The sequence below is a fragment of the Schistocerca gregaria genome, chromosome X, assembly GCF_023897955.1.
Source record: "Schistocerca gregaria isolate iqSchGreg1 chromosome X, iqSchGreg1.2, whole genome shotgun sequence".
Lineage (NCBI taxonomy): Eukaryota > Metazoa > Arthropoda > Insecta > Orthoptera > Acrididae > Schistocerca > Schistocerca gregaria.
Genome location: NC_064931.1, coordinates 546,256,384 through 546,273,020, shown reverse-complemented (window position 1 = coordinate 546,273,020; position 16,637 = coordinate 546,256,384). Strand labels below are relative to the sequence as shown.

Sequence of the window (16,637 nt, the reverse complement as noted above, 5' to 3'; positions counted from 1 at the left end):
TCATTGCAATTTTAAAGTCCTGTTATTACGTAACAGTTTTTGTTTGTGACCATGAATGAATTCTAAACAGCAATTGGCACATTCATGCCCCTCTTTTTTACATACTGTACAAACTTGTTTCTCAGAAATTTATAATTTGTACATACCACCTACTGGAATACATTTTCTTTTATACTAAGCATATATAAAAGATTAGTAAGTATATTAATGTTTCCTCTTAATATTTCTAGTGTTTCAAAATATGGGACCTTGATGCTAGAGGTCATCATAAGAGCATGTGGAGGATGCATATGAAAGGCAGTGAAATGCTAGTAATAGGAGTTCCAAATTCAGAATACTCGTAAGTAAATAAACTTTATCTGTATCCTATTATTTTCACTATTACCAATAAACCACATTTCTAACTGTAATGTACAATTACTGTGCTTAAAAATGAATGTTAAAACAAATGTGTTACATGTAGCATAATACTTTAAACTGCGAGTTATTTTGCAGAGCAGGCATAATTTTCTCTGTTACCATTATAACAACTGTAACATTTACTTTTGCACTTAAGTGATTCTTAGTAGGATGATTCTGAACAGCAGTGATATTACAAGCAAAATTAAATTAAATATTGAGTGTTCATATACTTGAGCGCATTACAAATCCATAATACAAGCAAGAAAAAACTGAATGAATTACATGAAAAGTAACTGAAAAATAAACATAATGAGGTTTTATCCTCACATATGATGACAAATGAAGAAACATATAATATGCTACACATTATGCAGCTTGTCTACTGTATACAGAGATAATCACACTGCCATACACTAGTGGATGGGCAAAATATTCCATATCATTTTCACACTTAAACGATCAGAGATGCTGAATGCTGTTTAGTGAGACAGTATTCGATACTACTTCTAAACATTATCACAGCTTGTGTAGCCACTTGTCATTCAATCATGTCCCACATTAGTTCAATGAGGGAAAAGCTTGCTAACCATATTGGCCAGGACAGTAAACAAACACATTGGAGAATATGTTGAATAATGGAAGAAGTGTGTACTGGGGCACTGTCCTGCTTGGAAGTGCACATTCTCCAGAAGTTGAAGAAAGGCAGCAGAACAGACAGGCTGTTAGGTACTTAACTGTGGGAGGAGCCTAGCAAGTGTCTCTCTGGCTCACAGCCCACGTTCTGGCAAACAATTTCTTAATGGTCTCATTTGACATTATAGATGCTATATTAGTCCCAATCTGTGCTGCTGTTGCCATGTCTGCTTGTCTGATGTGGCATCTGAGGTTTGACTTTGCCTGTCGAATCAAGATGACAAGACTGTGCACCTTCCTGGACCACCAGCACAAAAACTGATACATAGTTGGCATATCAAATCCAAAATGTTGAGCAACACTTCTGAATGACTACCCAGCCTCCTGTAGGTAATAATATAACCTCATTGAAATTCACTTCACTGTACAAACTGTGCTTGTAGATACCATCATGGCGCGCTTTTTATTTTTAATACAATCTGTTGCTGGAAATAAGAGACCACTCTTTCAGTAAGTCAAGTGTAATTGTTACAGGCTCAGTGTTCTCAAACTCAGTACATTGTTCTTACTCCATTCTCAGAACAGTCCTTTCTCATCTTCTATGTATCATTTTTAGATGTGTTCATTTTTCACTTCCTACTAGTGTATTTCCTCCTTTATGTAAATATAACAAATGGAAGTTTATTCAAGGGGCATTTCATAAGTAATACAGTCCTTTTTTTGTGAAAGCAGGTTAGTTTTATTTGGGATTCCAATGCAACATATTATTCCCCACTCTTTTGGTTTCAAAACCATATTTTTAAACATAATCTCCATTCAATGTGACGGTCTTACACCACCTTACTGAGTGGCCCTGTATGCTGCATGGTACAATTCTACTGGTTGACAAACAAGCCAGTGTCCTGCTGGTCAATAACCTCCCCATCATTCACATTCTACTTCCTGCGGTGTGCATCCTTTGTTGGGCCAACCAGATGGAAAATGGAAGGTGCAAGATCTGGACTGTAGAGTGGATGAGAACGAACAGCCCCATGCAGTTTTGTATGCTCCTCTCAGGTGCACAGACTTGCGTGAGGCCTTACATCATTGTAGAGAAGGAGAAGTTCATTTAATTTTTGTGGTGATGGAACATGAAGTTCATTGTAGAGAAGGAGAAGTTCATTTAATTTTTGTGGTGATGGAACATGAAGTTGTTTCTTCAGTTTCCTGAGGGTAGCACGATACATTTCAGAACTGATCATTGTACCATGAGGGAGGACATAAAATAAAATAACCCCTCCACAGTCCAGAAGACTGTTGCCATGACTTTACCAGCTCAGGGTGCACCTTCAATTTTTTCTTCGGAGAAGAAGTGATGTTCAGAGAGTGCCATTTTGTTCCCGGTTCAAAGTAATGAACCCATGTTTCGTTACCTGTAACAATGTTAGACAAAAACTTGTCACAATCAGCATCATTATGCACAATCAATTTTGCACAGATGGTCCTTCATTGCTCTTTATGGTCTTCTTTCAGGAGCACAGCAGGCACACACCTTTGAGCACCCTGACTGATGGACGAGTGTGTCAGTATTGCCAACAGATATTTCCAGTTGTGCAGCGATGTGTTTGATTTTGATCCATCAAACACCTCAAAATGACAGCGTCAAAATTTTCCAATATTTTAGGAATCATAGCTCTGAACAGCTGGTCGGCACATGGGAGATCGAACAGGTTCACGCGAAATTGTAACAATGACAGAGAAACAACTCTTGGTGATAACGTATTAGACCTTCTGGTGACAAACAGACCCGAACTATTTGAAACAGTTAACAAAGAACAGGGAATCAACGATCATAAAGCAGTTACTCATCGATGATTTCAGCCATAAATAGAAATATTAAAAAAGGTAGGAAGATTTTTCTGTTTAGCAAAAGTGACAAAAAGCAGATTTCAGAGTACTTGACAGCTCAACACAAAAGTTTTGTCTCAAGTACAGATAGTGTTGAGGATCAATAGACAAAGTTCAAAACCATCGTACAATATGCATTAGATGAGTATGTGCCAAGCAAGATCATAAGAGATGGAAAAAAGCCACCGTGGTACAACAAACAAGTTAGAAAACTGCTGTGGTAGCAAAGGGAACTTCACAGCAAACATAAATATAAACAAAGCCTCACAGACAAACCAAAATTAAGTGAAGCAAAAAGTAGTGTGAGGAGGGCTATGATAGAGGCATTCAATGAATTCTAAAGTAAAGTTCTGTGTACTGACTTGGCAGAAAACCCTAGGAAATTTTTGTCTTCTGTCAAAGTGGTAGGTGGATCAAAACAAAATGTCCAGACACTCTGTGACCAAAATGGTACTGAAACAGAGGATGACAGACTAAAGTCCAAAATACTAACTGTATTTTTCTAAAGCTGTTTTGCAGAGGAAGAATGCACTGTAGTTCCTTCTCTAGATTGTCGCACAGATGACAAAATGGTAGATATCGAAATAGACGACAGAGGAATAGAGAAACAATTAAAATCGTTCAAAAGAAGAAAGGCTGCTGGACCTGATGGGATACCAGTTCCATTTTACACAGAGTACGTGAAGGAACTTGCCCCCCTTCTTGCAGCGGTGTACTGTAGGTCTCTGGAAGAATGTAGCATTCCAAACGATTGGAAAAGGGCACAGATCATCCCCATTTTCAAGAAACGGACATCAAACTGATGTGCAGAACTATAGACATATATCTCTTATGTTGATCAGTTGTAGAATTTTGGAACATGTATTATGTTAGAGTATAATGACTTTTCTGGAGACAAGAAATCTACTCTGTAGGAATCAGCATGGGTTTCGAAAAAGACGATCATGTGAAACCCAGCTCGCACTATTCGTCCATGAGACTCAGAGGGCCATGGACACAGGTTCCCAGGTAGATGTCATGTTTCTTGTCTTCCGCAAGGCATTCGATACAGTTACCCACAGTCGTGTAATGAACAAAGTAAGAGCATATGGACTATCAGACCAATTGTGTGATTGGATTGAAGAGTTCCTAGATAACAGAACACAGCATGTCATACTCAATGGAGAGAAGTCTTCCGAAGTAAGAGTGATTTCAGGTGTGCCGCAGGGGAGTCTCATAGGACCGTTGCTATTCACAATATACATAAATGACCTTGTGGATAACATCGGAAGTTCACTGAGGCTTTTTGCGGATGATGCTGTGATATATCGAGAGGTTGTAACAATGGAAAATTGTACTGAAATGCAGGAGGATCTGCAGCGAATTGACACATGGTGCAGGAAATGGCAATTGAATCTCAATATAACAAGTGTAATGTGCTGCGAATACATAGAAAGAAAGTTCCCTTATCATTTACATACAACATAGCAGGTCAGCAACTGGAAGCATTTAATTCCATAAATTATCTGGGAGTACGCATTCGGAGTGATTTAAAATGGAATGATCATATAAAGTAGATCAGTTGTCAGCAAAGCACATGCCAGACTGAGATTCATTGCTTTGAATACTGCTCACCAGTGTGGGATCCATACCAGATAGGGTTGATAGAAGAGATAGAGAAGATCCAACAGAGAGCAGCGCGCTTCATTACAGGATCATTTAGTAATCCCTAAAGGGTTGTGGGGATGATAGATAAACTCCAGTGGAAGACTCTGCAGGAGAGACACTCAGTAGCTTGGTACAGGCTTTTGTTGAAGTTTCGAGAACATACCTTCACCGAGGAATCAAGCAGTATATTGCTCCCTCCTACGTATATCTTGCAAAGAGACCATGAGGATAAAATCAGAGAGATTAGAGCCCACACAGAGGCATACCGACAATCCTTCTCTCCATGAACTATACGAGACTGGAATAGAAGGGAGAACTGATACTTACTCAAGGTACCCTCCACCACACACCGTCAGGTGGCTTGCTGAGTATGGATGTAGATGTAGATGTAGAAGATGGATGTCCAAACCTCATCACAGAACATGGGGAACGGAAGCTTGCTCACTTTCTAAAGCAGGATAGGCAGTGAACTGTGGCAGATCTGATGACAGAGCACAGAGCTGCAGCAGGCATAAGTGTTTTGGAGCACATTGCTCAGATAACAGTGTTGAACATGGTGTTCCACAGCAGAAGACCCCTACATCTTCTTATGTTGACCCAACACCATCATCAGTTATGATTACAGTGGGCACATGATCATTGAGTTTGGGCATCACATCAATGGAATTGTGCTGCCTAGTCAGATGAATCCCATTTATTGTTAAGCCAGGTTAATCGTCGTGTCCAGATACGCTATCATCCAGACGAATGGCTGCTCTAAACGTGCTGCGTGCCATAGACACAGGCCAGTAGGAGCAGTGTTATGTTGTGGGGGACATTCATCTATGCCTCCATGGGAGCTGCAATAGTAATCAAAGGCACCATGACAACTGTGGACTACATGAACATTGATGTCTTCCACAACAGCGATGGCATCATTCAGCAGGATAACTGTCCATGTCACAAGGCCAGAATTGTGCTGCAATGGTCTGGGGTTCATGACAGCACACTCATGTTGATGTCTTGGCCATCAAATTCAGCTTATCTGAATTCGATGAAACCCAACTGGGATGCAACCAGGTGCCAGCTCCATGGCCACAAAACAACTGCCCTCAAAGGACAATATTATACTAATTACAGCACACAGAGGCATTCAAACAATCATTCTTCCCATGCTCTACACATGAATGGAACAAGAAGAAACCCTAATAACTGGTACCATGGGTTATACCCTCTGCCATGCAACTCGCGGTGGTTTGCAGAGTATATATGTAGGTACAGATGTAGAAATCTATTTTTTTTTTTTCATTTACTATTGGTTTCAACCCTAGATCATTATCATGTCAACCTAAACAACAGAAGATATGATAGGCCATGGTATAATCTTATAAACATAGTCATAGAAGGATGTAATTATATTCATAATACATACAGAGATTGGACAAAAATGTGGAAAGACCATGAGAAATGTATGCTTGAAATAAATGCAGATACTAGCCAGTCCTTAGGTTGCACTGTTCTGTTTGACCATGAATGGCACCTATACAAAGTCCTCAATACACAGCCTAGTCAGAACAGCATTCTTTGTTCTTGTCAGTGCATTATGTCAGAGCTAAGTGAATTCCAACATGGGCAAGTTGTAGTGCTCTCATGTTGGGAGCTTCTGTAATCAAGGGAGCCAAAGTGTGTGGTGTTTCACAAGGCATCATATCAAGATCTATACCACATACAGGGAAAGCAGAAAAATGTCATCCAGTAAGTGGATGAGTGTGTGTGTTTAGTGATCATGATGGATGGTAATTGAAGAGGATTGTGATGAAATATAAAGGAAGACAGCTACAAAAGTACTGCAGAACTGAATGTCTCACTTGTGAACCCTGTCAGCACCAAAACAACATTAAGGGAGCTCTAGAAGCAGGGAGCTGCAGGTTGAGCTGGAATTGCAAAACCCCTCTTATCAGTTATGCAAATGCCTGTAACAGGAAAAAGGGATGCCAAAGCCATAAAACTGGTAATATGGAGCAATGGAAGAAAGTCATTTGGTCAGATGAGTCTTGCTGCCCATTGTTTCCAACTTCTGGCTGAGTTTAACATCCCAAAAGTGGAACATGGCAGGGGCTCAGTGATAATTTGGGCAGCCATGTCAATCTATTCCATATGCCCATGGTAACTCTGAAAAGATTATGTGATCATTCTGGCTAATCAGGTCAATCCCAAGCTACAGTGTTTGTCCCCCAATGGTGATGCTGTGTTCCAAGATGACATAGCTTCTGCTCACACAGCTCACATTGTCCAGGACTGGTTTTATGGACAAAAGGATGAACTGTCACATCTCCCCTGGCTATCATAGTCAACAGACCTCAATATTATTGAGCCTCTGTGGTCTACTTTGGACAGAAGGGTGCATGACCGCTATCCACCTCCATCATCATTACGACATATATTTATCCATTCTGAGCTAACTGGAAGCTGTTTTGAATGCCAATAGATTTCCTACACCACATTAGGCATGGTAATGTGTGGTGATTTTGGTGTTCCCATATTTTTGTTCAAAACCTGTATTACAACAAGAAGATAGCAATATACACTGTTAGCCATAAAAAAAATTCTACATCTTGATGACAACATGCAACAAATGGGAAACAAAATTATTAGTCTTCCACAGCAACTGTATCAAGTAATATACTTTATCAGTTCATTCTGTCGATAATCAAATATCATGCAGCAGATTTCTCATTCAGAAACTGCACTTTTAATGTTGTTTGTTTGTAAGAAGATCCTGTCAAGCTTCATTTAAGGAAAAACATTTACCAGTATGTGTCCAAATTTAACAAAGAGAAGAGCACGGACTATCGAGACTGTGATTTATTCTGCGATATAGCTGCTCACATTAGTTGGGATCCCATGAGAGTAACATGAAAGGAATTGATGGGTCCGAGCAGCATTAAAAATAAAAAAATAAGTTTTAAAAAATCCATTTTAAAATGGCAAATTGATTCCATCTTACTTCTCTCTCTCCCCCCTCTCTCTCTCTCTCACCCCCCCCCCCCCCCATCCCCAGCAGTTATTAGGTAAGCAAAAAGGTTGGACACCCCTTTTCTACACCATGCACAGTCTCAGTAGCTCTGTGTGACTAGCATCCAATACGGTGAATATATTGTTCACTCGGCCATTCAAGATCATACATCTACATCACATACCTTGAGTAAGCCAAGCAAAAAAACTGTTCACGGACAGTGTGATGACTGATCCAGCTTCTCTATATACAGCAGCACAGATATGTGCCAGACAACACCACTTGTAACAGGAGTGGCACCCTGTCATCTCTTCAGATGAGTCCCAGTTCTGCGTACAGCTTCATAATGGACAAATGTTGCCATATTGCATTCATCATCACATGGACCCAACACCTACGTGATGGTATGGTGTGCCATTGAGCAGACAATGCATTAATGTCTGGTTTGCATAGCCAGTAATTTGGACAGCCGCCAGTATGTTACTGACAGGTTAAGGCCAGTGGCTGAATGCTATCTTAGAGATCCCTGTGATGTTATCTTTCAACAAAATAACACAAGACTCCATGTTACCCATGCTGTCCTGACCTACTTTGATACAGAGCACTCTTGCCCATTAAAAACACCTTGTCATGTGTTGCTGAGAGACTGGCACAGTACCACTCGCCAGCCACTGTGATTGTTAAACTTTTGCATCAACTGATATACGTTTATCCCTTGCCGAAACTTGGTCCGACTTAATATCCAACCAAGTTAGTTATTGCTGCTGCCAGAGCTCTGCTTACTGTATTTCACACCTTGTACACCCCAAAATCACCTACTAATTTAAGCATGTATTAAACACATTATAAATAACATTCTGTTATTTGATATTCCTCATAGGCTTACAATTTTAATGGCCTGCTTTGTAAATATAGAATAGTAGGGCAGTTTCTTGTAATATGATATATAGGAATTCACTGTAATGAACAGCATGGCTCAAAAAACAAGTCAGTTGATATCAAATATATGAACAAGTTATGAGTGTACAGTGTATTGTAAATAATAATAGTAAAATAAAGAGTTGCATAATCATGAATGAAAAAACCATAAAACATAGCAACAACTATTACCTTCAGAATGAATATTCATTCTGCAGCGAAAGGGGCACCGATTTGAAAATTCCTCGCAGGTTACCACATTGACTGCCACATGCATACTGATGGATGTTTCACTGCTAGGCCAGGCCATGCCATCGTGTTAGGTGAAGGAACATGGGATCAGGTGTAAGACTCTGTTGCGGTCGCTGGTGGCAGTCAGAATGTTAAAACTGTGAGCTGGATTGGGACTCAAACCTCAGACTTTCACAGGTCGCGAGCAAGTGTTCACTGAATGAACTATCCGAGCACAACTCCATGACCTGCCCTCACAGCTTTACTTCTGCCAGTACCTCATCTCCTACCAAAGATCCAGGTTCGAGTCCCAGTCCAGCACATAGTTTTAATCTACCAGAAAATATCAGTTCAGTGTACACTTCACTGCAGAGTGAAATTCAGAAAACAATCCCCTGAGATAAGGCTAAGCCATCAGTATCCTGTCTTCCAGTAGTGCTAGTTCTGCAAGGTACACAGGAGAGCTTCTGTGAAATCTGCAAGGTAGGAGATAAGGCACTTGCAAAAGTAAAACTGTGAGGGTAGCTTGTGAATTGCACTTGTATTTCTGAGTCAGTAGAGCAGTTTCCTACTGAAGGCAAAGGTCCCAGGCTTGAGTCTCGGTCTGGCACTCAGTTTCAATCTGCTAGGAAGTTTCAATTGTTACCTCGTATACCACGATAAACTTCAGAAAACCACAAGCACTCTTGCGCACTAAAGTAATGTCGAAGCCTACAACCATGTAATCACTATAGAGAAATGTGATGAAATACGATTGAAAGTAGTTGTAAATAAAAAGATAGTGGTATAGCTGCTTTTGGAAATTTGAAGATGTTATTTCTGGATAAGAAATATGTACTGAAGCTAGTACTGATAAACCTAAATACTTGTAGACCGCCATAACATTAACCTAGTTTGAACAACTATACTCCACTGCCACTTCCTGCTGGGTTGTCCCTCTGGTGCAGAAATGAAAGTCAAATGTCACCTACATTTAGGATATTATCATTTTTTTCTTTGTGTATCAGAGTCTGTAAATTGTTTTTTGGTTCATTGGCATGTTCTGCAAACAGTGCTTATTACTTAATGAGAGAATGTGAGGTTATTATTACTCACAAATTTTCTGCATCCCTCTGATACTGATGAATTGACAGAATTAAGTTAACTTGGGAGGTTGGTACAACTATTACATGTTTAGGTTTAGCACTCACATTATAGATTTGTTGTAGTTCAGAAACCTCCAGTGTCAGGATTTTATGGATGGTACAGTATTCAAAACGGTATATTATGAGAGAAGAAACCAATAGTCACAAACAACTACAACAATACTAGTTTAAGATCCTACTATTATTATTATTACTAATACTACTATTACTTATTAATGTGTTTCCATTCACTTTTCAGAATATACAAGCCATCAAACATAACTCCAATATATTTGGAAGCTCAAGCAGATAAAGGGAAGATCAGGTAGCAGCTCCTTATTGGTGGACAAGATTCGTCAGACATTTGTTGTCACAATCCTGAGCCCCATATTGTGCTTTGTCATAAGTACAAAAACTGAACTGCGTCTCAACATCCAGTATTTACAGATAGTTCTGCAAACACAACAGTGGTGTGAATAAATGTTGAATCATGTGATGAGGCATGTGTGAGAACTGTAAACTGTGATTTTTAAGGCAGTGGAACGACGTGAATAATATAACAAGCATGATGCTTTGTGAATAAAGAACATTTCCGCTGTTAACTGTGACAAAATGTGTAGGTGACTGTACAGTAATGAAATAATTCCCAATTTGCAAAGATGTAAAGTACTCTCTATGTGTAAAAATAAAATTTGTGAATGTTGTAGAATTGCCTGTTTTGCTCGCTATTTGTGATTTTACACACACTGAGTAATTAAATGTGTGATTTATTGTTACCAATAAAATAAAGAAATATGATAATATTTATTGCAAGGAGTTCTAATTTTTAATATTATGTTGTCAACTTTTCAGACTTTAATTATAGAAAATATTACAGACAAAAATAAATGAAATAAAATATTGAGGAGTGGCATTTTATTGTTCAGGTGTCTATGTATAATTTGGCGTCCAAAAACCAGGAAGCTTTTTTTGTGTCCACAAAAGAAAGGTCCAGTCTATATGAAGTTAGTGTTCTTTCATGTGACTGATCAGTGCCTGTAGTGTTTAGTGTCCTTTCCAAGCTGAGGATGAAAGCCACTGCTGACTCATACATACACAATAAACATAAATGAGGGTGATGTGTTACATAAGTGTCTGAAAACTTTTGACATACCACATTCATGAAGGAAATTTATTTTACAGACAAAGCAAATGTGTGAAGACTATTAAAAATGACCATTTGTAAAGAAAAGTGTTACAATGCCAGTACTAAGTAATTCCACCCATATTATGTATAAATTTACTTCAGATGAATATCTTAGGCCTCTGACAATATACACAGCTGAGCACTCAGAACAGGAGTCAAAATCATCTTACAATGAAATGTGTTTACATACACTGTATTGTAACAAGAATATTTGATGTCTAAAGTGTTTAGAAGCTGGCTTAGTAATAAATACAGAACAGTTAAGGCAATAGTTTTAATTCTTGTGGTGTTTTAAATAGTCCCCCATCCTTGAGTACAACCTGTCAAGGAAACCCTTCTCTTTGGGATATTGTTCAACTTGTGCATCACATTCGCACCTTCCCCTGTCTTGGCAGACTATCTGAGACCCATTCTATACTTTGGTAGTTTTTAATCGGGATTCAAGGTGTGCAGAACAAACTTTGCACACACTTTTCTCTTCTTCAGAACATTCTAGAGAATGTCTGAACACTGGATTTAGAATTGTTGTAACTTTGAGATTTGTGACACAATACAGTAGTATTGACACACCGTGGTCACACCACACGTCCCCTACTTAACCCTTTGGCAGGCACATTTTTTGTAGCAACTCAGTGAATATAAGTTTTTTCCCCTATAAGAAATGTGATCAACTTACTATATTTATCTTTTGATAATTTTATTTTTGTGATTTAGGACCAAAAACTATGGTGGTGCATATATATCACCAGGGCATCTTTGTGAGGTATTAAAACTGGTGGTAAACATAGTTCCCACAGCCCTTTTGCATGTTGTTATGTATTGCCCTTACACATAAAAAAATAATGAACAGTGTTTTCTGTTTTTATTTTATGCTTCCTTTCACTTTATTTAAAAATACTTGTTACCACTGTTAACGCTTACTTACCACAATGTGAAAACAATCATCGAAATTTTATCATGCAATAAAGGTATGAGCTGATACAGGTCACAATAATGTATATTGCAGAAGTGAAGCAATGTGTTCTGACAACAGTAGTGATCCCATGACAAACAGAAACTGATTGTTGTAGCAGTTTTCATATACCTAGTGCAGTGTATTACTGCAAGATGTCAGACATAAATGGAGGCATTAATGTATGCCCAAAAGCTTTGGGATAGTCCTAAGTTGGTGGTAAGTATGCTTTCCAGGGACGACAAATGACAAATTAAGTATACTTCCCAAGCACCCTCCATAAACTACATTGGTGGTGACAATACTTCCCAATAACCATTAAACACCATTGCTTGATGGGATATATACTTCCTGCATCCCTGAAGGCTATATTTTACAAGAAAAAGAAACTACAGCTGGTGCAGTGGACTGCCACCAGATGCCAGGAGCATACAGAAGTGGTAACACATTTCCCTCAGACACTTTAGTGGGATGTATACCCCCATGGCTCATGAAAGGGTTAACACAGATTGCTCAGCACTGACTGGTCGAATGCTGTCACCTTAAAACAGAATCAGTCATGTAAGTTGTAAACTGTGGAACTGCAGATGTTGACTGTATAAAAATGAAGAAACTATCCACAAATTTGTTGTAATAATGAGGCAGACAGACTGGCCACTACAGTTACTTACTGTGGTGAAATTGCATATATGCCAAGAATAAAATAAGCCTCAGCATTTTTGAGTGAACAGTATACGTCCTGTGAACTTACGGGACTAAAGTCTCAGTACCCCCCCCCCCCCCCCCTCTCTCTCTCTCTCTCTTTCTCTCTCACTCTCTCTCTCTCTCTCTCTCTCTCTCTCTCTCTCACACACACACACACACACACACACACACACACACACACACCAGCAGCTATCTGATATTGATGAGATGTACCCCACAACATAGGCAGAAAAAAGACCTGTCTAGAAAAACTATTTCAACCAGTTCCAGAAAAAATAAGAAAATTGCATCCTATCTATGCTACATATGTTACGATACTCCATGGCATCACCAATTGGACACAATATAATACTCTCCTCATCACTACTTACCATCCATTCTCTTAACAGACCGACGAAGTACTTCAGATTAATTCCATAACTAATGCACTACCCTGACATATGCATTATCAAAAAACTATCAATTCATACTGTAGAAACACTTTTTTGCCACCAATATCTCCAAACAAATCCCAACATTGAACTTTGCCCCTCTCACTTCATACCATCATCCATCTGTGACCTTCCTCCACTCCCACCTAACCACCCCATGATCACCTTCAGGAATTCTTTACCTCCAACTGGGTCTCACACTCCTTTCCCAGGAATCAGGAACACAAATCTCTCAAAGGAAGAAAGAACAACCATCCACAACTTTAGGATTTAATCATTCTGCCTATAGTTAAAGGCTCCACCTCTGTTATGAAATGCAATGATTACCTGACAGAAGGCACTTGCCAAGTGTCTGATTACTGCACCTATGATCCCAGCTATAGTGACTCCATACCAGAAGTCCAGCATGACTTTCAATCCTTACTTACATCCTTAGCCTGATTCTAGAATTTCTCACCTGATATATCTCTCTCCTCATCCTACCCCCCCCCCCCCCCTTTCACATCCACCTTCTGCATGCTTCCCAAAATCTATAAACCAGACAGTCCTGGAGGCTTGTTGTAGCTGGTTACTGTGAACTCACTGAGAGAATCTTGGCTCTCATTGACCAACACCTCCAACCAAATACCCGCAGCCTAACTTCCCATATTAAAGACACAAGCTACTTTCTTCACATTGCCAACTAGCGACCCACTTGTCGCTGTTGATGCCAGCTTCTTGTACACCAACGTCTTCCATGCCCATACCCTTTCCACAATAGAACACTACCTCTCCCCTCATCCTGAACACTCTAAATGTGCCAACTGATTCCTTATACATCTAACTAACTACATCCTCACACAGCTGCTGCACATGCAGAGCACATCTTCAAGATCATACACAGCAGACTGCAACCTGGCCTATTTCTCTGCATGCTCTGCTTGAGTGTCCACATGAGCAATTTTTTCATGTGGTGTCCTGCTAGTCACACACTCCTGACCAGAACCTTTCAGTGTTCATGTATAACATTACGTGAACAGTGAGCTGTTAATTCTAGAGGTACAAAAATACCTATGTATTTACAATATGAGTCAAGACCATAAAAACAGGAGCATGGAGGCTAGTAATTACGATAGCTCTAATTGGGGGATGGTGGGAGAAAATGGTACAGGAAGAAAGGAATAAAGCTGATAGATACAAAAACTATAAAAATGTTTTATTTTTTATTTCACCTAAATTTATAAGGAAGCTGTTTTTCATCTTTCTGTTAGGGTAGTCAATTAAGATTAATTCCATAAGGCAGTTTAGCCAAGGCACCATAAAAAGTCTGCAGATTGGTCGCTGACAAATTTTTCACTTGTGTTGCCTCTAGTTCTGCATGCAGACATATTTGTCATGGACATGTCACTTTCTCCTCAAAGTTGTAACTGCCAACAATCCTCACATAACTGTGCAATACACAACATGTTATAATTATGCAAACAGATTCAAAACTCACATCTATCAGCCATTGCAAAATCCACCGTTTACAAGCTAAAATGCCATAGGTACGAAATGTCTTTCATTGATAGTCTTTATTTTTTTACCTTAGGCATTAAGTTTTTTTCTGGAAATTGCCAATGGAAAAAAGAACACATTGACACCAGTGTGTCAGACCCACCATACTTGCTCTGGACACTGCGAGAGGGCTGTACAAGCAATGATCACACGCACGGCACAGCGGACACACCAGGAACCGCGGTGTTGGCCGTCGAATGGCGCTAGCTGCGCAGCATTTGTGCACAGCCGCCGTCAGTGTCAGCCAGTTTGCCGTGGCATACGGAGCTCCATCGCAGTCTTTAACACTGGTAGCATGCCGCGACAGCGTGGACGTGAACCGTATGTGAAGTTGACGGACTTTGAGCGATGGCGTATAGTGGGCATGCGGGAGGCCGGGTGGACGTACCGCCGAATTGCTCAACACGTGGGGTGTGAGGTCTCCACAGTACACCGATGTTGTCGCCAGTGGTCGGCGGAAGGTGCACGTGCCCGTCGACCTGGGACCGGACCGCAGTGGCGCACGGATGCAAGCCAAGACCGTAGGATCCTACGCAGTGCCATAGGGGACCGCATCGCCACTTCCCAGCAAATTAGGGACACTGCTGCTCCTGTGGTATCGGCGAGGACCATTCGCAACCGTTTCCATGAAGCTGGGCTACGGTCCCGCACACCGTTAGGCCGTCTTTCGCTCACGCCCCAACATCGTGCAGCCCGCCTCCAGTGGTGTCGCGACAGGCGTGAATGGAGGGACGAATGGAGACGTGTCGTCTTCAGCGATGAGAGTCGCTTCTGCCTTGGTGCCAATGATGGTCGTATGCGTGTTTGGCGCCGTGCAGGTGAGCGCCACAATCAGGACTGCATACGACCGAGGCACACAGGACTAACACCCGACATCATGGTGTGGGGAGCGATCTCCTACACTGGCCGTACACCTCTGGTGATCGTCGAGGGGACACTGAATAGTGCATGGTACATCCAAACCGTCATCGAACCCATCGTTCTACCATTCCTAGACCGGCAAGGGAACTTGCTGTTCCAACAGGACAATGCACGTCCGCATGTATCCCGTGCCACTCTACGTGCTCTAGAAGGTGTAAGTCAACTACCCTGGCCAGCAAGATCTCCGGATCTGTCCCCCATTGAGCATGTTTGGGACTGGATGAAGCGTCGTCTCACGCGGTCTGCACGTCCAGCACGAACGCTGGTCCAACTGAGGCGCCAGGTGGAAATGGCATGGCAATCCGTTCCACAGGACTACATCCAGCATCTCTACGATCGTCTCCATGGCAGAATAGCAGCCTGCATGGCTGCGAAAGGTGGATATACACTGTACTACTGCCGACATTGTGCATGCTCTGTTGCCTGTGTCTATGTGCCTGTGGTTCTGTCAGTGTGATCATGTGATGTATCTGACCCCAGGAATGTGTCAATAAAGTTTCCCCTTCCTGGGACAATGAATTCACGGTGTTCTTATTTCAATTTCCAGGAGTGTATTACTCTGACTGTTACTTTCCCCTGTGATGTTGCTTCTTTTCGATGGTCTGTATGTCGATTAATTGTCCTTTTTCAGTCACAGATGATAATGCCAACTCTATTTTTTTGCATTTTCAGTTTTCTCATCTGTCAATGCATTTCCCTTCCCCTAATCATCACATGCCTTTCTTTGCATGCTACACAGAATTTCTGGTTTTCTAATATCATAGCACTAAAACCTGATGTCACAGCAATAAAAGGTCGCGGTTTTGATTCCCAGTGACCACCTTAATTTTTTCTGTCGTGGAAAGGTCTGAAAGGAGGTTCCCTCAGCCTTGTGAAGCCAACTGAAAAGCTGCTCGAATATAAAAGCAGCAAAACTGATGTACAAGTTACCAAGGTAGCAATTTACTCTAAAGGCTTGTACCACACTAGATAACAACACATGACATTAATTTATTAGTAACAAATGCATCGGCCTTTATTTTTTTGGGGTTAGAGAGTGAAATGCTTGATTATTATGCTTACAGATCTT

At 40.6% G+C, this 16,637-nt stretch overlaps 1 protein-coding gene across 7 annotated transcripts in view; it reads left to right on the top strand.

The window, feature by feature from the left end:
• LOC126297807 (protein O-linked-mannose beta-1,2-N-acetylglucosaminyltransferase 1-like) overlaps positions 1-10,644 on the top strand; it is a 1,990,313-nt gene extending 1,979,669 nt beyond the window's left edge. For all 7 annotated transcript variants that reach the window (XM_049989012.1, XM_049989016.1, XM_049989017.1 and 4 more), the window contains 2 exons: positions 231-340; positions 10,097-10,644. In XM_049989012.1, coding sequence (XP_049844969.1) covers positions 231-340; positions 10,097-10,166 — 180 coding nt within the window. In that variant the 3' untranslated portion in view covers positions 10,167-10,644. The remainder of the gene's footprint in view (positions 1-230; positions 341-10,096) is intronic.
• Positions 10,645-16,637: the final 5,993 nt, after the last annotated feature.